Source organism: Adiantum capillus-veneris, chromosome 23 (assembly GCF_014529385.1).
Source record: "Adiantum capillus-veneris isolate H3 chromosome 23, ASM1452938v2, whole genome shotgun sequence".
Classification (NCBI taxonomy): domain Eukaryota; kingdom Viridiplantae; phylum Streptophyta; class Polypodiopsida; order Polypodiales; family Pteridaceae; genus Adiantum; species Adiantum capillus-veneris.
In genome coordinates, this window is record NC_140953.1 from 108954682 (window position 1) to 108977374 (window position 22693).

At 41.2% G+C, this 22693-nt stretch overlaps 1 protein-coding gene and 1 long non-coding RNA gene across 2 annotated transcripts; one reads left to right on the forward strand and one right to left on the reverse strand.

The window, feature by feature from the left end:
* Positions 1-1079: 1079 nt before the first annotated feature.
* On the reverse strand, positions 1080-17418 carry LOC147428340 (uncharacterized). Its single transcript, XR_015186020.1, has 2 exons — positions 17286-17418; positions 1080-2022 (listed from the first exon to the last, which is right to left on the reverse strand). It is a non-coding gene; the product is annotated as an uncharacterized LOC147428340 (long non-coding RNA).
* LOC147428341 (uncharacterized) lies at positions 17312-19121 on the forward strand. Its single transcript, XM_086497156.1, has 2 exons — positions 17312-18182; positions 18577-19121. Exons 1-2 carry the CDS (start codon positions 18099-18101, stop codon positions 18826-18828), a joined length of 336 nt encoding a protein of 111 aa, XP_086353282.1. The 5' UTR covers positions 17312-18098; the 3' UTR covers positions 18829-19121.
* The last annotated feature ends 3572 nt before the right edge of the window (positions 19122-22693 follow it).

Genomic DNA, 22693 nt, shown 5'->3' on the forward strand with positions numbered 1-22693 from the left:
GCAAAGGGGAAAGCAAAACTAGAAGAGGCAAAGGGGAAAGCAAAGCTAGAAAAGGCAAAGGGGAAAGCAAAACTAGAAGAGGAAAAGGGAAGTGAAGAGGAAGAAGAGAGTGGTGAGCAGGAAAAGGCAAGTGAAGAGATGGATGATAAGAGAAAGAGGAAGCAGCCCTCAAGCCCTCCTGCCAAAGAGCCCACAAGAAAATCTCCCAGGACAAAAGAGCCCACTGCAAAAGCACCAACCCCTAGGGACAGGAAAACTCCTGGCAGAAAACTATTCTAGCTTTTTGTAGCCCACTTGTATCAAGATTCCCACTTGTATCCAATTGTCTATTCTATAGCCCTTTGTATCAAGCTTGTATCAAGATTTTTGTATCAAGCTTGTATCAAGCTTTTTGCAGCCCACTTGTATCAAGCTTCCCACTTGTATCCAATTGTCTATTCTATAGCCCACTTGTATCCAATTGTCTATGTAATTGCAAATATTTGAAATTGAATACATTTTGATCACCTTGTTTTAAGACTCTGTTACAAAATCAAATCATTGAAGTAAAATCATTGATGTTTGGAAAAGTTGCATTTCAATAACAAAATAAAGATCCTTTTAGATCTTTATTTCAATAAGATCCTTGCAAGTCATGTGATACAAAACAAGATCCTTGCAGGTCATGTGATACAAATAAGATCCTTGCAGGTCATGTGTTACAAAATTGCCTTAAAGGATGTTCAAGGCACCAAATGTACAATGCCATCCAAGATGTCCTTGCACTGTAGCCTCTTTTCATTCCTTTTTGATACCTACAAAAACAGCCCAAGTTAAATAAAGAACCAATAAGAGAACAAGAGACCTTTAGGGATAACAGTTACCTTTCCACCATTTATTTGAAAGCAGAATGTTGTGGGCAGTTCAATTTCATCATTTTGCAGGTCCAATCTCAATTGATGTAAGCTACACATGCCTCTTATCTTTACAATTGACAGATGCTCATTGTTTACCCATATATCAATGTCTTCTATTGGGCTGTCAATGAAGTCCTCCATGTCTTGATCAAGTGGAGTTAGCTGACCACCAACATAGTGCCATCTTCTGTAATAAAATGACATAATGAAGTTTTGTGTCCCTATCATGTATTTGCAAGCAATTGAGCCAGCTTGCACATTACAAGTGATTCCATTCACTGTTTTGGTGTTCCAACCCTCATCCACAAATTCAAGTACATTTGCTGAGTCTAAAGTCTTCACTGAAAACATTGTTCTAGATTTTCTGACTTCAGCATTAGAGAAGAAGTCTACAAAAACTGTAATGGGCATGAATATAGAAATTCTACTCTGTTTGCTTTCAAACACTTTTGAATCTCACAAAACAGTTTGCACCTGTAGCCCTCACTTGTATTTGAGCTAGGGAGTGACCATTCTCCACTTTTGAAATCAGGCAAGTCTAGCTTAGTTGTGGCTCCAAGTTCTCCAGTCCTTCTAGGTGGAACATAATAATGGTCAAAGAAGAATATTCCATTCTCTGCCAATGAACCCTTAGTCCTTCCCTTGTATATTTCTTCACCAATTGATCCATGACACACATCCAGAATATTTATAACACATTCTACTGGCTGCCATTCCATACAACAAATAACCTTATACAACATGCATTACAAATAAGAATTTAAGTTAAGAGACTTACAGTTTGGTCTATGTAATGGCAAAGCAGAACTCTCTGAGTCAATATGCAGATCTTTATGCATGTACACATGCTGCACCAGCACCTCTTTGATTGATTTTTTGTTGTCGCCAAAGCTGAAATCTTTAACAATGCCCTTCCATCCCCCCAAGAAAGAGTTTTCGGTGGAAGACTTTATTCTCTTGTTCTGTTGCATCAGTATCCACGTTCCTTTGTGTATAGTTATTGGAATCCATTCTCCATTTTGATCGGTCGTGTTGTAAGTGACAATGGCTTCAATGGAAGTTCTTGGTCGTTTTGATCGTGATGAAGATTCCATGGTGAAAAAAGAAATGAGCAGAGAAGTTTAGCCTGAGTTCAAGAGAAGAATAAGCAGAATGTGCAAAAAACGGTTCAAATCTGGAAAAGATCATGAGATAGAATCCAAACGTTGTTTTATGATGACGACGTGCAAAATGAAAACAATATAATATGAGAAGTACGTCTTTCTAAAAGCGACAGCTATTGAATGCCTTTGCACTTTTACTTGTTTACATTGCTATTTACCAACTCAAAGTTGCGGTAAAGATAGAATATTTGCTTTTTTTGTGAGTTTTCAAAAATAGAGGTTCCGTAACGGAAGCTCTTCAACCATTGGTTGAGACCACTCTCTCTCTACACGCTAAAAGGCACAAAAATGACCTCAAAATTCCCCTAATGAAGGAGATAAATGCTCAAATTGACGATAGGATGAGTACACTAGAGAGAACTATCGTAGAGCCACCTAGAGTGACTACTCTACAGATTGCTACTTGTTCTACTGAGAAGGTGCCACAGATTTAGGAATTTTTTAAAATGAGACTCAAAACTCAAGTAATTTTTTTTATGGGGGGACCCTTTGTGCCATACAAAAATGAGGCACTAGCACATAAAAATGGGGCTCAAACTTAAGTTCAAGCCTCACTTGTTGTGTTTGTGTGGGATATTAAGAAAAGAATCTAAGTTAAGTTCAAGCCTCACATGCCTTTCCTAAACTAGCAAGTGGACATACTCAAACTTAGTTCAGGGCATAGCACAAGGATGTGAGGTTCAAACATAAAGATCGAGCCTCGCTTGTTGTTGCTCTGTAGGGTACTAAGTTAACAATTGAACTTAGGTTCAAGCTTCACATCCCTCACCTAAGCTAGCATGTGGGCATGAGGCTCAAACGCAGCTCAAGGAAATTCTATTGTGACTAGAGGTTGGTATCATAAATTTAGCCTTAATAGATTTCCATAGCCTCAACACATAGCTATATTGCTTTGTGTATATACACAGTACAGTGACCAAATTGGAGGATGACTTTTGAATTGTTGATATGAAAGAACAATGACTTAATAAATATCACTTCCATTAAATATTGCACCACTCAAAACAATATATTTCAAGACGTTTTAAAGAGAGAGAGACCAATGGATTCAAAAGCATCATCGAAGACTACAGTATTAAGAAAGTGAAATAACAAATGAGAAACAAAAATGGACTTGTTTACAAGACCTACTAAAGCATTTTTGTGTTGAGGGGATCTCAAATGAGGATGGTGTTTAGAAACACCAAGATAACAAATGAAGAACAAAAGGATATAAACAAGCACCCTTAGTTATGTAGGCAGTTCATAATACGGGGCTAACCCAGTACATATGTAGTCCTAGTGACACATTATTTATATTTTTTGGCTTTCTTGAATTGTCGATTTCAAATAATACATCTTGTATTCTAGCATCACCTTGCATTCCTAGACAAAAAAGTGATTCCAGCATGATTCACATATTGTGATTCCAAAAAGTCTCCATCCAAGTGCTAGTGTTAGTGCTCAGCAAAAAAAAAAAATGAGTCCCTTCAAAGAGAGATATCAAAACTTTGGAGGAGACATGAAGAATGTATCTTCAACTAGCATCAGATATGAAACTTTTCAACACATAGAAAAATTTTCTTAACTTCACCATATCGTTGTGAGCGGGATGAAAACACACACAACACCTCTATAATGACTCGACACACACTCTTGGTATGATACACACACACACACACACTATGGGGCACCACTCGGCTTACACAACCCACCTGGCTGAGACAGGGAACACACTGATGGAGTGAGAGGAGAGAGACTACCCATTTACCCACTCCACACAGAGAGACACACACACACACACACCCAAAAAACTCAGCTCAAAAGAGGAGAATTTCTGATGTTTAGATACAATTGAGCTTGGGCCAACACCAATGGGGCAAATAGCTCACACAAAATGTGTAAAATATGCAAGATACAATCACAAATTGGAGCAAAAGTTTTGCTCATAGGAGAAACTTACACAGTCAAAACAGCAAAAAAACAGTGAGAAATTTGGAAAAATGGACAACGCCATTGTGTCCAGAACAGCCCAAAACCCCATTCTACAATATCAAAGTGCTCAAATCCGACCTCGGATGAGCAGTTTACGGCCAAAACAGGCTCCAAAAACAGCAAAAATACAGTTGCGGCTATTCCTCCTCTTCTCTCCACGTTTTTTCTGGTCTTCTCTCAGGTTTTTCAGCTCCCACACTTAGCTTTATTACTTGGGCACCCTTGGCCTTTTAGTTGAGCTCAAACGGACCACGAACACGCCAAAAAGTGGCCTCGCAGTGCATAGTTGTCACCCTGCTGCATCCATCTGCACACCTGGCACTCAACTTTTCCAATAATGCATCCCGCAACCACGTGAAGTGGCCCCAAAATATGGTCCTCATGATGACCTCTCTCCATAATCATCACAAGGAAACATCCACGTTGTGTCCGTACTTATCAACGTGCAAGTATTGACCCCATTCGACCTCCTGACGCCACTAGATGTCATCTGGCGCACCTGCTTACCTCATGTCATCGGCCCGCGGATAGCTTCCTCGAGAATTTTTACGCACTACCAACTCCTCATTATTATAGAAAAAACACATTGGTACTGATGATAGTGAAAATTGATGCACTGTGTACATGTTGTCCTACATGTACACATGTGGGTCCCACGTAGCCACCTGGCTCTGAAAAATGGGCAATTCTTTATTTGATGCATCATGCATGTGTATATACATATGTGCAATCCCTTTCTCCAAATAACTCCTAACATAATTTGCCCATCCCCTAGCCTGCTAGATCGTTCATGATCAACAGCAGCAAAAAGAGATATGAGACTCGCCGCATCACAAGTCTCCTCATTCCTCACATGCATTTCTTGCTCCACAGATAGCTCATCTTGCTCCACCATCATGAACCTGGCATGATACAATTTAAGACGCCATCCATTTACCCTTGACTTATGTAGAATCCCATCTAGGTTAGCCAGCTGATATGTACCATTCGAAAAACACTCCACTACCTTGAAAGGGCCTTCCCACTTAATTTGAAACTTCTTTTGGAAGGTGTTGTCCAGCTTACTGTTGTAGCACAAAACCAAGTCATGCTTCTTGATACCCTTAGGCTTTTGACTTTTTCATTTATCTTTGCCAAAGACCTATCTTGCATCTGCCCATAATGCTCCAATGCACTCATCCTATCCAGTTGAACCTCTTGTAACTGTAAGAGCCTCTCTTTGAATGCATCACTAGGCGGCCCAAGCAACTTCTCTAGCATTTTTACTGCATGCAACTCTACTTCCACAGGCAATAGTGCTTCCTTTCCATATACCAAATGAAATGAAGTAAACCCTGTACATGTCTTCACCGAAGTACGGTAAGCCCATAATGCACTAGGCAATTCCAAATCCCAATTCTTTCCTTGGTGCTCTGTCACTTTTGAAAGGATTTGTACCAACTCTCCATTGTATCTTTCACTTAAGCCATTACACTGCGGGTAATAAGGAGTGGTATGTTGGTGCCTAATCTTTATCTTCACACACAAAAAGTCTAGCAGTTTAGCTCTAAATACTGGCCCCTTATCTGAAAGTAACTCCAATGGCACCCCAAACTTGCAACATATTTCATCATACACAAATTTTGCAACATCCTTTGCAGTGATCTATTTTACTACTATAGCCTCTGCCCATCTAGAGAGATAGTCCACTGTAGTCAAAATATAGCTTTTACCCCTGCTAGGTAACGGGCCGATTGCATCAATCCCCCACTTTTCAAACACATCAAACGCCATCATGGTTTTTCATAGCTTTGGCTTCAACACTCTCTTCCCAAATGCTTGACACCTATTACAAGACCTACACCAATGGTGAACATCCTTGCGCAAACTAGGCCATACACACCCCTCTTGCAAGATCTTATGCAAGGTGATCTTTAGAGAAAAATGTCCACCACATGCACCTTCATGATTCTCTTCCAACACTCTATAAAGCTCCTCCTGCCAAGGTACACGTCTCAACACAAGATCAGCCCCTTTCATGTATAAGACGTCACCAATCAATTTGTACCTGTATGCTCTACGTACAAAACCATACTTTTTAGACTTTTGAATGTCCTTCGGAATGATTCATGTTAGCAAAAACTCTTCTTCTTGAGCCAAAACTTTCCCGGCCATGGTAAAGAGGTAAATTGGTTCTCAACACAAATAGCTCCCCAATCATGCTTTGAGTTGCTTCATGTGCCTCTCCATTTAGAGCACGTTCAATGTGTCTGATGCTCCATGCTTCAAACTTTTTTAACATGCCTTTAATTCTGAAACACATTTCCTTCAATGAGGTGTTCTTGCTCTTCCACACACCCAGCACTTGCTTCACAACTAACAAAGCATCACCTTTTATGCTCAACCTTCTAATCCAATGCTTCAAACAAATGTGTAATCCGGCTTCCAAAGTAGAATATTCAGCCTCATTGTTACTATGCGCATCCAATTTGAACCCTCTCTTGCATACTAGCTTCCCCTCTGGATCATAAAGTGCTATACCCCCTGAAGCTGCATCATGGCTCTTTTTGTATGAGCCATCAAAGAACAACACATATGCATTACTAATCTGTGGCACTTCTTCGACTACCCTTCTCACCACCTCTTCCTTAACAAGGAGGGGATTCTCCTTGTAAGTCAACAAATCAGCTAGGGTAGCTCTTGTACTGTCTTCCACTAGAAAAGAGAACTCAAACTCTTGCAGCTCAATTACCCATTTATTCACCACATTTGACATGTTAGTGCCATTAATTAACTGTGGCAAAAAGGTGTAACTTGTCAAGAGAACAAAAGGTCATGGTAGCAAGTAATGACGAAATCGTCGACAAGCAAATATTACACTGGCCATCACTAGCTCTACTTCTGAGAATTTTCTCTCTGCTACCAGCTTCACTCGCCTTTCACAATACACTGGCTTCATATAATGGCTGCCCTTCCCCTTTTGCAATAGCATGGATCCAATGGCATCATCCCCTACTGATGGGTTTACATAAAACACTTGCTCCCAATCAGGAGCCTGCATGGCTGACAACCCCCCTAACACCTCTTGAAACACTTCTTCACACTTGTCATCCCATTGCAATGGATCATGCTTTGCCACTTGTTGTAGTGGATAAATAAGTTGTGAAGACGATGGAATGAACCGCGCCATGTACTTCGCTTTGTGTATAAAGGTTGCCAATTGCTATGTACTTGTAGGTGATGGAAGAAGAATAATAGACTTAACTTTGTCTGGATCAGCCTCAATGCCATTTTCTGACACCATGTGGCCCAATAACTTTACCCTTGGCTGTGCTAGATGACATTTCTTTGGATTTAGTTGTCCTCCACATTCATCATATCGATCCAATACAATCTGCAACTTCTCATGGTGTTCAGCCCTACTGCTGTAGACACAAAAGTCGTCCATAAAAGCTTTAACACAACTATCAATGAAAGGTTCCAATACCCAATTTGCTTCTCTTGATAGAAGGATGGTCCATTTGACAACCCAAATGGCAATACCGTGTAGCAATAATAGCCCCATGGCGTAATAAAAGTTGTCTTTGTGCGGTCTTTAAGAGCAATCTTCAATTGAAAATAGCCTGAAAAACCATCACACACACTGTACCTCTCATAACCTACCACTGAATCCAAGATCTGATCAATGAATGGAAGAGGATATGGGTTCTTCTTAGTAGCTGCATTTAAGGGCTTAAAATCTACACAAATCCTCCACTTCCCATCCTTCTTTGGATTGACTACTACTGGACTCACTCATTCTGTGGTCTCCACTGGGACTACGAACCCTGCCTTCAATAACTTGTCCACCTCTTCCCGCAAGGCTTCCATTTTCTCTTGACCCATCCTTCTTAGCCTTTGTCGCACTGGCTTAGCACCTTCTTTCAGCTCTATATGCATCTCTTCTCCTTTGAACCCTCTGATCTCTTCATATGAAGTAATGAACAAATCAGGAAAACTAGCCAGCATGTGCAAATATATCTTCTTCTCCATAGCTAAGAGGTCTCCACTGATCATTTGTGTCATCAATTCCTGCTTCTTTGATAATTCAACCTTGGTTTGCATCAGTCCTTCAATCACTTCATAAGGCCCTTCACTTTCATCTTCAACCTCATTCGCAAATGCAACTAAACCAGACTCCTGGATTTCTTTGTCCATCAAAAGAAATGCAACATCAGCATCCTCATCACTGCTGGTAGTACTGTCACTGTCCTCATCAGTCACTGTGAAATAGTCTTCATCACTAGACTCATCTTCATCTTCATAAAGCTCCTCCAATCGTTTCCCTGTGTCCATATTATATAGCTTCTTGGCACCTGTCTTTCCATAGAGGCTAATCGTACCACGTCACCAATCTTGAACAGCTCCCACTGCGCGTAACCATGGTCTGCCCAGTATGATAGGATATGCTCCCAGTCCCGCTGGCATCACATGAAAATCAACCACTACCTTTGCATCATATGCCTCCACTTCTAAGCTCTTTACAACACCCAAACATTTTACCTTTTGATGGTTTGCCAATCTGATCCGAAAACCTGACACCCCAGTCACTGTTAGACCCATCTTCTCAACGCCTGAATGTGTTATGACACATATTTGTGCTCCACCATCCACATAACCTTGTCCCAGATTTTTTCTTTTATGTCACACATCTACTATTGGACAAATGTCTAGTATCTCATCCATCGCCAGCACCTTCACTGAACCTCTCTCTGGCTCTTTCTCCATTGGGTTAACCATTCTCTTCCACTGTCTCTTTAGCTTAGGCACCATCTCTATAAGCTGCCCAAAAGTAACATATGCCTTCCTGCTTGTAAGATCCTCCTTCAAGTCATAACTTAATTGCCCATCCCCTAGTGGAAAATCTGAAACATGAAACTTGCGTCGAGCCCTTCTTTTCCTCTTGGCCTTGACATCCTTGCCTTCATGGCCCTTTCCCTTCTTCTTACTAGGACCTGGGGCACTTCCTTCCTTGTCCTCTGTGGTCATCTTCCCAATAGGCATTACTAATGTATCCTCTGGCTTTGATGCCTTCTCCAAGGTAACCACACTTATCACTTTTTTCTTTCCCTTTTCCTCCTAGGTTAATCCAGTGGTTCCTTCTTCTCCCTTGATTTCGATGCCATAATCATTTGACCTAGTTAGCACCTGTCTTGGCAATGGATACATGTCTCCCCTTATCTTTGGTGGCTTATCACATTGTGGGCTGATGTGGCCCAACTCTCCACAACTATAACATGTAGGCGTCTGCCTCGAGAACCTACCATTGCTTTGTCCAGCACCATTCCTAGGTCTTTCTTCACCTCCTAGCTGATTTGCAAAACTCCCTCGACCTCCATTATTTCCCACTTGACCTAGCATGTTTAGGCTGACATTCTTCATTAAATCTACCACTTGCCTCATGTCTTGCCTTAGCCCATCATCTTGCACTGCTGTAGTGACCACTGCTGGCATAACCTGAGGAGTAACAAAAACCACTGGTTCATGATGAACCCCTGGCATGCGACCTTGTAAAGAGTTTATAGGCTAAAACTCAGACCTCATGGGCAAAGACTCTACCCCTAACTGGCTCATTTTCCTCAGCTTCCACTCTTTTTCCTTGCTACCTCTAGTGCATCTTCATATGTCCTAGGCTTCTTTAGCTCCACTCTCCAACGTATATTCTCCCAAAGACCAACCAAGAACCTGTCCTTCTTCATCATGTCAGGCGGGGGTACTTGTGGTGCTAAGGCCTTGCACATCCTCTCCCATGCCAATGAAAACTTACGTATGTACGCATCTACTGGCTCACCTTCCTTTTGCACCAAACCTTGTACTTCTTGCCACACTTTGTCGGGATATTCTATCTTCACAAACTCCACTTCCAATCCATGCCTTAGATAGTCCCAACTCAATCTTACAGGTGGACTCAACTCCTCTTCAAATGCTTTAGACCAAACTCGTGCATCACTCTTCAAACAAATCTAGAGAAGACGTAACATCTGTGCAGGGTCATGAATCTGGTTGCTAATGCAGGCAACCTCCATCTTTCTTAAAAATTCTTCCACATCTTCATCACTTCTTCCATGAAACTCTGGATAAGAGAAAGCCATGGCTACCCAAGTTACGATGCTTTGAGAGCCCCTTTGAACACAAGTGCAAGAACCCAAAACTTTTAACTGGCTCAATCCCCAGAAACTTCAATGGAGCTTGTCTTTGAATAAGGACAAACACATGCACAACAAATGAGTTTTCATAGTTAATCATTGGAATTACAACAGGCGAAGGACATTCCAGGATCTCTCATAATCTTCTTGGCCCGAACATAAAGACTATGCGCTGCTGGAAAAAAATCTTCGTGGACAGATGAACATTTATCTGGATTCTCTGAGTTAAATGAAAAGGAGTGAATTGAAGGCCATTTTGATCATCCATTAACGTCAACCATGCAGTTCCCAAGAAAGCACACCTATCTTATCCTCTGATTTTGCCAAAATTTCAGTAGCATAACAGCATAAATGGCTTAAAAGACCAAAAAACCAGCCATTATAACTTGGAAAATTTTTGGCAGAGTTTCCCCAGAAGTAGAACAGTAAGAACCCAAAATATAGACTGTATATGTATTCATAAACTGCCAACAATAAAACCCGAGCATCAAGTAGGAATCACTAGTACATAGCCTATGGCGAGGTCACGAAAAGGGTGCTCCAGCCACCTGTATCACCGAAAGCATCTCACATTTGAGAATCCCCCACCTCAATAAAACCTCACGCTATCGATCCTCTCACGAAAGCTTATGCAAATCTCGTATAGTCAAGTCTCAGAAATGACTATCTTCCAGACCAAGTCTCAGAAATGGCTAGGACTGCCAAATAAAACCAAATATGGCTCCACAGAGGCGTACAATGGCAGTTTCGACAAGTAACGTACAATACCAACAGACAATGTGCTCAAACATGCCCCAAATGATGCATACCCACGGCAGCTGCAAGTGACTAGTGTATCACTCTACTCCAGCTACTTGTACTTGTGTGAATCACCTGTACATGTACTTGTCCCTATCCCTGTAACCTGTAACCTGTAACCTGTAATCTGCAACTTGTAATCCCGAAGTTGAAGGTACTCGAAGAAGATCCTCAGTGAGGGCACCAAAAGAATGTGAGCGGGATGAAAACACACACAACGCCTCTATAATGACCCGACACACACTCTTGGATGATACACACACACACTATGGGGCACCACTCAGCTTACACAACCCACCTGGCTGAGACAAGGAACACACCGATAGAGTGAGAGGAGAGAGACTACCCATTTACCCACTCCACACAGAGAGACACACACACACACACCCAAAAAACTCAGCTCAAAAGAGAATAATATCTGATGTTTAGATACAATTGAGCTTGGGCCAACACCAATAGGGCAAATAGCTCACACAAAATGGGTAAAATATGCCAGATACAATCACAAATTGGAGCAGAAGCTTCGCTCATAGGAGAAACTTACACAGCCAAAACAGAAAAAAAACAGTGAGTAATTTGGCAAAATGGACAGCGCCATCGCGCTCAGAACGGCCCAAAACCCTAGTCTACAATGTCAAAGTGCTCAAATCCGATCTCAGATGAGCAGTTTACGGCCAAAACAAGCTCCAAAAACAGCAAAAATACAGTTGCGGTTGTTCCTCCTCTTCTCTCCACGTTTTTTCTGGTCTTCTCTCAGGTTTTTCAATTCCCACACTTAGCTTTATTACTCGGGCACCCTTGGCCTTTTAGTTGAGCTCAAACGGACCCCAAACACGCCAAAAAGTGACCTCGCAGTGCATAGTTGTCACCCTGCTGCATCCATCCGCACACCTAGCACTCAACTTTTCCAATAATGCATCCCACAACCACATGAAGTGGCCCCAAAAGATGGTCCTCATGATGACCTGTCTACATAATTATCACAAGGAAACACCCACGTTGTGTCCGTACTTATCCACGTGCAAGTATTGACCCCATTCGACCTCCTGACACCACTAGATCCCATGTCATCGGCCCGCGGATAGCTTCCTTGAGAAGCTTTATGCGCTACCAAATCCTCGTTATTATAGAAAAAACACACTGGTACTGATGATAGTGAAAATTGATGCACTATGTACATGATGTCCTACCTGTACACATGTGGGCCCCACGTAACCACCTGGCTCTGAAAAATGGGCAATTCTTTATTTGATGCATCATGCATGTGTATATACATATGCGCAATCCCTTGCTCCAAAAAACTCCTGACACCGTTATATACCAAACTTGTCAACCCACAGACCAAGATGAAGCAAAAATTACCAGGCTAGGAGCTAGACTAACGAGTCTCTAGTTGAAGAGGATCACATCAATTTTAGCATGGTGAGGTAGAGACTTTTGATAATGGTTTCTAGCTAGAAAGAGTTCTATTAGAGCACTCATGAGGATTGAAATTGAGTCTCCACGTCATGAGCCCCAAACTAATGAGCTATAGACTTATGAAGTGTGCTATCAACTAGAAAAGGTTTTGCAAGGTTTTCTAACTCATGAGGCTTGAACTCAAGTTCAATCCTCAATGAAGTATACAAGAATTTTGCACGTGTTTTCAAGCTAGAAAGAGTCTTACTAGAGTGCTCATGAGGCTTGATTATCGAGTCTCTACGTCTTGAGGCTTAAGAGTCAAGAGACTTTAAAAGATGAATTTCAATTAGAAATACTTTTTTAATACTTCTCTAGCTCAGGAGGCTCTCACGCTTAGTGCTATAGATTTTCTTGCAGATAGTTTCTAAGTAGAGAGATTCCTCTCATGAGGATTAATAATTGAGTCTCTAGGTAATGAGGGTCAAAATCCTCATGACATAGAGACTTTTGAAGATGGCTTTCAACTCATTTTGCAAAAAACTCTAGATCATGAGGTTCTTGAACTTAACATGATCAACACTCTTGTAGATGATTCATAGCTAGAAAGAGTCTGACTAGAGTGCTCATGAGGTTTGAAAAGTGAGTCTCCTAATTATGAGGTTCAAACTTAAGTTCAAGCCTCATGAGCTAGAGATTCAGATAGGATTGTAGATGGATTCCACCTTGGAAGAGTAACATTAGAGTGTTTATGATGCTTAGAAATTGAGTCTTTAGGCAATGAGACTCTAACATAACTTCGGGCCACATGCGGTAATGACGCAATTCAAGCCTTATGAGATATAAACTCTTTCAGACAGTTTGTAGGTAGAAAGAGCTCTACTAGAGTGCTCACGAGGATTGACTATGGAGTGTCCAATGCGGGAATAATAATTCACATTGTCACCTAATCTGCATCCTAGTGGCACAACGGCCTGCATTCCAATGAGCATCGTGTGGATTTGTAATTTCCCAACATTCTTGTATATAATTCCACCCCTTGTACTCAATTATCAATGGCTTCTTTTTAACCCATCAATTCTTGTAATCTCTCCTGCGTACCTTTGTCGTGTCTTAACAACCTCTCTCTTTCTATATCTCCATCTCTCAAATTCCTTCCCTCTCTGAGGCTCCTGCCTCCTCTACATGGTATCATGGTCGCAAAGAAGAAAATCCTTGCTCCCCTTTGAGAAGCCCCACTGTGTAGCCTCTACACATACCCTTGGTAGCAACTACCCTTTGTGAGCAGCCCCATCATGCAGCCTCCTATGATTCTTCTACTTTGGGCAACAAATCTTGTCAAGACCCTTTGGGATTCCCTGCAATGAGCTGTTATGGAGCATCACCTTGTGCTTTCAAGCCCCAACATTTCCCGGCTCCTCCAACCTTGCCTCAGTTTTCACACAAGGTGCAGCCCCTTCTTGCAGTCTCATCATGTGACCTCAAGCATGGTTCGCATGCTTTGTTAGAGTTTCTAGCTACTTGTTGCAGGCATTGGAGAGCACCTCTTGGTGGTTGCCTCCTTCCTATATGCCATGATGAAGCGGAGCTCCTCAAGCCTACCCAACCCCTTGCCACTAATGTTGTTGGTTCCGCTACCATCATTGAGGCCAACCTCCTCTGGTTCAATGTACCCAATCATGGATTGTTGCAAGCATTGTCCATGCTACCTTTGAAATTACTTGTTTGGTTAAATCTGCAAAAAACCGGTCCCTTGCAGGTGCCGCCAACCCAATAGTATCCGTCCTGATTGTTTGCACCACCAAAGCCTTCATTGGCATAAACCAATTTGGTTGTAGGCAACATTGCAGCCCCTTCATGCTCTAGCCATAAGGCTACAAGCAATGTTCAAAAACCCCTTCATGATCAACTTTCCCTGAGTGCGATCCATGCATGTATCTTCACATGGCCAAATAGCTAGCAAGGCTACCATCCATTTGAGGCATTCAGTGCCTCACACTCTCAGTGCACTCAACCATGCTCTTGTATGAACAAATATTGCGCATTGAGGACAAAGTCTAGGTCCCCTCTAGCACCTTCTTGTGTGAAGAAGTTACAATGGAGGCTACTGCTACAAGCAATGTTGCATCTGGGGAATGTACCACTACATGGCATTGCTTCGCACCACATTTAGTATCACAATTTGATGATGTCCACAATGGTTTTTGTCTTTAGATCTAGTCTTACCCTGATTAGACTAGATCCCCTCTAGCACCTTCTTGTGTGAAGAAGTTACAATGGAGGCTACTGCTACAAGCAATGCTGCATCTGGGGAATGTACCACTACATGGCATTGCTTTGCACCACATTTAGTATCACAATTTGATGATGTCCACAATGGTTTTTGTCTTTAGATCCAGTCTTGCCCCGATTAGACCCAACAACGATGCAGAAAATGTGAGAAATCCATGGGTTGTAGGTAATCAAAGCACCTCTTTCATTGTTGGTTGCACATGCCACTTTTGTTAAAAAAAAACCACACACTAAAACCTGCCCAACACCTAATAATCTCTTTGGCAGTGAGCTACCTCGCAAGCCTCCTGCATTAAGCGATGTTATCCAGCCTTCAAAGAATTTCAGTAAATCCAAGCTATGGCCTCTCCTTGAATCTAGTGTGAATACCTCCTCAAATCTATTTTTCAAGCTGGATTTACTTTATGCTTACATAAATTGTAACCTTCCCTCTTAAGCATCAGTTCCACCCTTTACCTGGGGAAACCCTCTTTCACACTGATGCTCAAGTCAATGATACCACGTTGAATCCCTTTCCTCTGACACTTGTCAATGACCTTTCTCTTTCATTGGTAGCTAGAGTGCTGCAAAGTGTCTTGCAAACACCAAATGTTTGCCTATCCTCATTATCTTCCATTGCTTTTCACCCTGATGGGCAAGTTGATCATCACTCAACCCCGTTTTTTGAGTAGCTCCCTCCCAACTACCTCCTTACAATGCCAAAATTGCTAACAATACTCCTTGACAACCTATAAAAACCTATTTGCCTCAGCCCTCCCTCAACACCCCAGTCCTATCCATCTCACCATACCTATAGCAGGTGACCAACCTCTATAATCGTCTTTCCGCCAATACACCTTATCCTCGACATTGATTCACCCAAACTTGGATTCATGCTTTCATCTCATTTGTGAGGGTGAATGTGTGGTTTACAAGCTCATGAATCACTCATACAATGGACTTTGGCCAAGTCATTCAAAGCTCGTCCAAAGCAGCAATCAAAGCTATTGAACTTATTCATTGTAAAGTAAAACAATGATCCAGGTTGAAGTTTTTTGAAGATGAACCAACTTCAATTTTGCATGAATATGATTGTACAAACCAAATCAAACATTAGATTTCATCTCTCACTATGCACCTACACATACCTTTGTATGGATGATGTGTCCTACAGGGACATGTGGGAATAATAATCCACAGCATCACATAATTAGCATCCTAGTAGGTACAACAGTCCACATTCCAATGAACATCACGTGGCCTTGTAACTGCCTAGCATTCCTATATGTAATTGCACTCCTTGTACTCAACTATCAATGGCTTCTTTCTTGCCCGTCATTTCTTGCCATCTCTCCTGCGTACCTTTATCTTTGGCTTACCAACCTCTTTCTTTCTCTCGTAGATTCTTTCTCTCTCGCAGGCTCTTGCCTCCTCTACATCCAAGTCATGGAGCTCGAACTTAAGTTCGAGCCCCGGAGCTAGAGATTGATTGCTCAACTAGAATGAGTCGTACTAGAGTACTCATGAGACTTGAAAACTAAGCATCCAGGTCATGAGGATCGAAGTTAAGTTTGAGCCTCAGGAGCTATAGACTGTATTCTCAACTAGAAAGAGTATTTGCAAGTGTATTTGTTCAAGAAGCTTCAAACCTTAATCTTGAGCCACATGTGGTAAAGAATCAATTCAAGCCTTGTGAGATACAAACTCTTCCGGATAGTTTCTAGGTAGAAAGAGTTGTACTAGAGTGCTCATGAGGAATGAAAATTGAGTGTCCAAGTCATGAGGCTCGAACTTAAGTTCAAGCCCCAAAGCTAGAGACTAAATGCTCAACTAGAACGAGCCATACTAGAGTACTCATGGGGCTTGAAAACTATGCACCCAAGTCAAGAGGCTAGAACTTAAATTTGAGCCTTGGGTTCTATAGAGAGTATTGCAAGTGTATTTGTTTCAAGAAGCTCTTGAGTGTAATCTTAAGACACATGTGCTAAAGAATCAATTCAAGCCGTGTGAGATACAAACTCTTCCAAATAGTTTCTAGGTAGAAAGAGCTCTACTAGAGTGCTCATGAGGAATGAAAATTGAGTGTCCAAGTCATGAGTCTCAAACTTAAGTTCAAGCCATGAAGCTAGAGACTAAATGCTCAACTAGAACAAGTCATACTAGAGTGCATGCTCATGAGGCTTGAAAACTACGCATCCAGGTCATGAGACTCGAACTTAAGCTCGAGCCTCACGTGCTATAAATTGAATTCTCAATTAGAAAGAGTATTGCAAGTGTCTTTGTCTCAAGAAGCTCTTGAACCTAGTCTCAAACCGCCTCATGTGCTAGAAACTTTGAATTCCGCTAAAATATCTAGCTTAGGAGGCTTGAAAATCGAGTCTCCAAGTCATGAGGCTTAAACTCAAGTTTGAGCCTCATGAGCTAGAGACACATGGGGTTGGGGGGGGGGGGGGGGGGGGGGAGGGAGAGAGAGAGAGAGAGAGAGAGAGAAGTGATATAAGGACTCCTTATTATGAAGGGATTCTATAACAAGATGTTTACATAAAACTTGGCAACAACTTAGTTCATGATTTTCAACACCTTCATCTAACCATGACTTATGACCAAGAGAAACGGCATACCTTGGTCCTTGAGCTACTTCCACCCACAACAAGAACTGAAGGCAATCTTGATGAAGCAAGAACCAGCATCGATTGATTGATAGTGCACGGTTGTAGTAGGCAGCAAAGCCTTTAGGGCTCTTGGCTAACTTTTGCTAGGCTCTTTGAGCATGTGTAATAAGCACATCATGATGCAAAGGCAAGGTTCACAAAACAACTATAGCATAACAAGATACTTCGATGCAGGCATCAACAATAGCCCGGGTTCTTGGTTGCACAGTTCATGAAAGAAAGATGATGCTCAGTCTATGCCGCAACTCATGGAGGGCGAAGAGGAAAAGAGGCAAAGATCATGACACAGGTAAAAGAACACTCTTGGTAGAGGTGAAATGGCTTCTCAAGGTAGCGGCTGGTTTGGTATCATGCCACCCTTCATGGCAAGCTCACGGCAACACAGTTGTCATCACAGGTGCATGGCAGAGTTCATGGCGAAATTTCATGCTCATTCTATGATGCAGCTCATGGAGGGCGCCTGAAAGAGGAAAGCACGCAAAGATCCTGACACAGGATAAAGAATGCTCTTGACAGAGGTGAAATGGCTCCTCAAGGTAGCGACTTTAAGTTCATGGGGGGCTCGATGCATAGCACACTAGGTGGTTTGGTATCATGCCACGCTTCATGGTGAGCTCACGGCAACACAGTAGTGAGAGGGCATGGAGGACATGTCGTCACAAGTTCATGGCGAGCTCAAGGTTTAGTATCTTGCCTTAGCTCGCGGTTTGGTTTCTTGCCATAGTTCACGGTGAGATCACGGCAGCATAGCAGCGAGAGGGCATGGAGAACAGAACGAGTCGCATGTGTAAGCTTAGAACGGCACAGTTCACGGCGAGCTCACGGCGAAACAGCAGCACATCACAGGTTTTCCATCGTTAATTTCAAAAATCAAAACGAACGTTCAATTTCAAATTTGACGGTCGTATCCGTCAACTTTGACAAAATTCAGTAGTGTCTTTTCTGTGGTTCCTCAAGCTTGCTGAAAGTTAGAAAAAACATGAGGGGTCCAATGTATCTTAACCAATTGAAACTATAAAATGCATGTTAGATTTTGGGCTTGCCTTTCAGGAAACCAGAAAATTTACACGTTGTAGTATAAATACCGGCAAAAGCTTCCAATTTTGACCTAAAAACGGGGAGAACTTCAAGTTTGCCCTTAATTTCTTTGGTTAGGGAAAATGTATTTTTCTAGCCCTGGCCTCGAACTTTAGCTCGAGCCTTGTTGCCTTTGAAAATTTTATGCCCGTGGTTGTAACAGAACGATCAAAGCCAGTTTGTCCTACACAATTCAAAACCTAGCGTAAACAAATCAAACTTTTCAAGATGCTGCAAAGACAAAGGCACACGACGACACGAGGAGCAGAATGCATTGGGCATGGGCAGCGAAGGAGGAAGCGAGGGGAAGAGCCAGTCAAAGAGGGATGCAAGCCAAGCAGGGAAGCTTCTCTGTTTTAATAAAGATTGCTCATGGATTTTTCTCCACGTGAGCCTTCACAGTGGATTGGCTTAGCTCAAAAACCTCTATTCGTAGTCACGAGTAATGGGGTCAATCTCGTTAAACATAGTTTAGGGATTTTGGAGATTCCACCAACCCTGCATTCTTCAAAATACGTCAAGTGGGATCTTAGGAGATTCCAGCCATTAAAAGAAAAATTATCAAGGTAGGCCCTAGTATGTATCAGAAGTATGTTTATATAATATTTCATCATACAATCTCATGAGCTTTTGTGAAGGCGACACCACATATATCTAGCTTGGTGTTGTTGGGGCAAAGGATCCCCATGTTGATGCAGAAGCTCATAAGTCCGAGTTTCTTACATCAAAAATGTCTAAAATCTCTTGCAAGTTTCTTCTTGTTTTAAATTTTGACTTTTTTGCTTTTATAGTTTTCTAATTTGGATGTTTAAGTTAAAACTCAAGTACCTAATCGAAATTTTGAACTGTGGATGGCTCTTGAAGCCTCAATCTCTAGTTTGAGCCTTACCAAAACAGTGTACAAGAGAAGTGCTATGAAAGTTTTTCAATAAAAACATACATTTTAATCCTTCTCGTTTCCAGTATGAGAGAATTTCAAAGTTTCCAGTAAATGTTCAAAAGATGTTTTAGAAAAAATCTCAAAATGCATCCCACACAGTGAACTACCACAACATCATAAGGTTTCGCAATGGATGCATCACATATCCCTCGAGGTACTATTGGCCCTTATCTTCAAGTTGTACGAGGCTAGGTATGTGCATCTCAAGAAAAATATTATGGTGTATTTCTCTATACAAAAACAATGACAAAGAATCCACTGAGTTCCTACATGACTTGTAAATTTCTACACAAAGCTTCATTTTGGAATTCTAGGTTGTTTGATCTCGTAATCTAGTACCAAATTCTAGCATGAAATTTTAGTGGTGGGTGGCTCCTCGAGCATAAACCAAGATTAAACATGGCATGATGCTATAATCTTCACAAAAATTACTAGGACATATTTTTAGCACATCAACTTTGATTTCATTAATTCCATTTTAAGGTGTGAGACTACCATTTGTAAATTTCTAGTGATGTTCATCTATGTACAAGTGTCGGCTACCTCTTATCAATTTATACATGCAACATGCTTTTGGTTTTGGGTTGTTTGACCTTGTAATGAGTGTTCTAGCTAACTCAAGTTTCAACATTTTGACTTGACTAGAACTCAAGTTTTAAATTTTTTTCTTGTAGAATAACTACTCCTTGGGACATACAAATTTAAGGAAAAAAGACTCCTATTCTTTCATTGTGCGACAAACAATAGAAATGCTTTCTCTATCACAAACTAACACATTACAAAATTGAGTTTTACAAGACAAATAACTAGCTTTAAAGAAGTGACATTGAAAATGGAAATTCCCACACCTAACCATCTAAGGCTCCCCTCCAAGTTACTTCAAATTCTACCATTACTTCTAGAACAAGGCAAGCTATGTTAGCTACATTTATGTTAGCTTTAAAATTTCAAAACTCAATGTTTCCCATTCCTTTACATACTCTTGATACTATCTAAACATCAAAATTTTCCAAGTTCTTTGTATACTTCTGATTCCTAGCACAATGCAACTTCTTTGAAATAGTAGAATTAGACACCCAACCATTGACAACAATGCAACCTAGCAAATTTAACACCAATGGTTGACAATGATCTAACCTAGCATAATGCAGGTACCTCTCAAGAACATGGTTCACAAAATTTTGTCCCAAAATTACGCATTTTTTCCCAAAATTCTTAAATATGTCTTAGGTACAAACTAGTGAGATTGCTCCTATGCTAGAGATGAGACCTGAGCCAGTAGAGATAGATAGTGTGCCAGTTTCTATACTTATTTATGATTCTAGGTCACCTATCATAAAGGTAGATGTCCCACCAGAGCCTACATTTTGTTCTCCTTTTGCTTGAAATCATAGATATGTGGGACCGTGTTGTGCTTGATCCCCCTTTTAGACAACTCTCTGCAAATTCATACAAGAGTTGTTCTATGCGTGAAAAATCATCTCTATTTAGTGGTTGGAACTACATCAAGGTTGTTCTTTCCAATGTCATCCCAATCCTTCGTACTGGGTGTGAAAATTTGCAATTTGTTCAGCTCTCAAAACTTGTTTGAAGAGTGAGACATGAGCATATGTATCCCTTGACCCATTTTACTTGGTCTTGACACATTTGGCCACTTGGCATGGTCTCTTTTTTTTGTGGTTCGGTCACCAATCTGACCAATTTGGGGTCTCTTAAAAAGATATATCTCGCTCTCTCTTCTCATCTTGGAGAAAACCTTGGTAGAATTATCTCTAATATATTCTCTAGCATCATTTTTTGGGAACCTATTTCCGAATCATTGTGTTTTGGTCTCAAAGATCACCGATGCACTCACACTCAGCTAAAAGTATGTATAGATTGGAGTACCCTTGTATGGATATCTTTCTGGGTCAATTGGATCAACAAGTTTCTATTCTCATCCATGCTTTTCTACCATCAAGACTTGTACTCCTTGGATATTTATATATGTGAATACATAGAGGTTCTTATTGCCTTCAAACTATCTAACATTGGGTTCTACCCACTTGTAGAAATTTTGATCCCCATCTATGAACCTATACAAGCCCTCAAGAGTGTAATCCATCAAAACTCTCATGGCTTCATTGCTTTTGATGAATCTCACATTGAGTTTGTTGATCAACGGATGCTTCTCCTCTAGGTGAGTAGAAAACCCTAGTGGTGTGGATGATTTTTCATGAGTAAGGCTCACTCAATACTCTCAAGATATTCTTTGACAAGCCCACCTTGGCTTAGTGAAACTTATCCCTTGCCCGTGGTCAAGTCTCTCAAAAGTAAGGTCTTAGTCACCATTTGGTCTATGGAAACTGGTTTTGTGTACCTTAAAAGTTTGGAATTAGGAAACCTGGAAAAAAATTGGCTTTATCCTAAATAGCTCACAAACTTTTATCATGGCTTGAGAAATTTTGGTGAGCTTCACTTGAAACAACACTCAAAACAGTCTCAAGATAAGGACTTGATAACTTTTGCTTGTATCTTGGTCTCTAGAGGAAATTTTTAGCTCAAACTTGAGATATGAGACGTAGTCAAGCATATCTACAGGCTCATCAAGTCAGAAACACCTACTATGAAGAGATATATGGATCGGGATCCATGTTTTTCTGTCAAATTTTGACAGTGGACAGACAAGGTCATCTACAGGCTGTGTATCAATTTTCACCAATTTGTGAGGTGGGGTACACGGATCATGATCCATGTTCCACCACTTTTGGACTTGATCTCTATGTTGGTTTTTTTCAAGCCTTGGTCCTATATAGTTAGTGTGTCTAAATCTATGGGAACATGCCCTCACTTTTGAGACATTCCTTATGTGGAGCTTTAAATGGTGTCTATAGTTAGTTCAATCCTGTATACATGTAGAATCTTAAAATAATAAAAAACAAGGTGATGTTTTGTGAGTTGTCAAATTTTGCTCTCTCTCTCTCTCTCTCTCTCTCTCTCTCTCTCTCTCTCTCTCTCTCTCTCTCTCTCTCTCTCTCTCTCTCTCTCTCTCTCTCTCTCTCTCTCTCTCTCTCTCTCTCTCTCACCTTCTCCTTCCTCTGCATGATGCACCTCCCACCATGGCTCCTTGCCATCACCCACCCTAGCCTCATTGCACCTTGTAGTGGTATCAAACCTCAGGAGGGCGTCTAACATGCTCACATTAGAGCTGCTTGATGGTAGTGCTAGAAGCGGCATCCTTGGTTGTTTTGCAAGCGGCTTATCAAATTCCCATCACTAGCAATACAAACCAAGTGAACATCATTGTCTACATGTAGCATATCAAAATGTTGTAGAGGAGTTACTTGGCAAGGGTGAATTT

Excerpts from the sequence above, each read along its gene's own strand:
- LOC147428341 (XM_086497156.1), top strand. The coding sequence starts at position 18,099 with ATGGAGAACAGAACGAGTCGCATGTGTAAGCTTAGAACGGCACAGTTC. Across the intron at positions 18,183-18,576 it reads GAAACAGCAGCACATCACAG|AACGATCAAAGCCAGTTTGT; the intron begins GTTTTCCATCGT and ends TGGTTGTAACAG.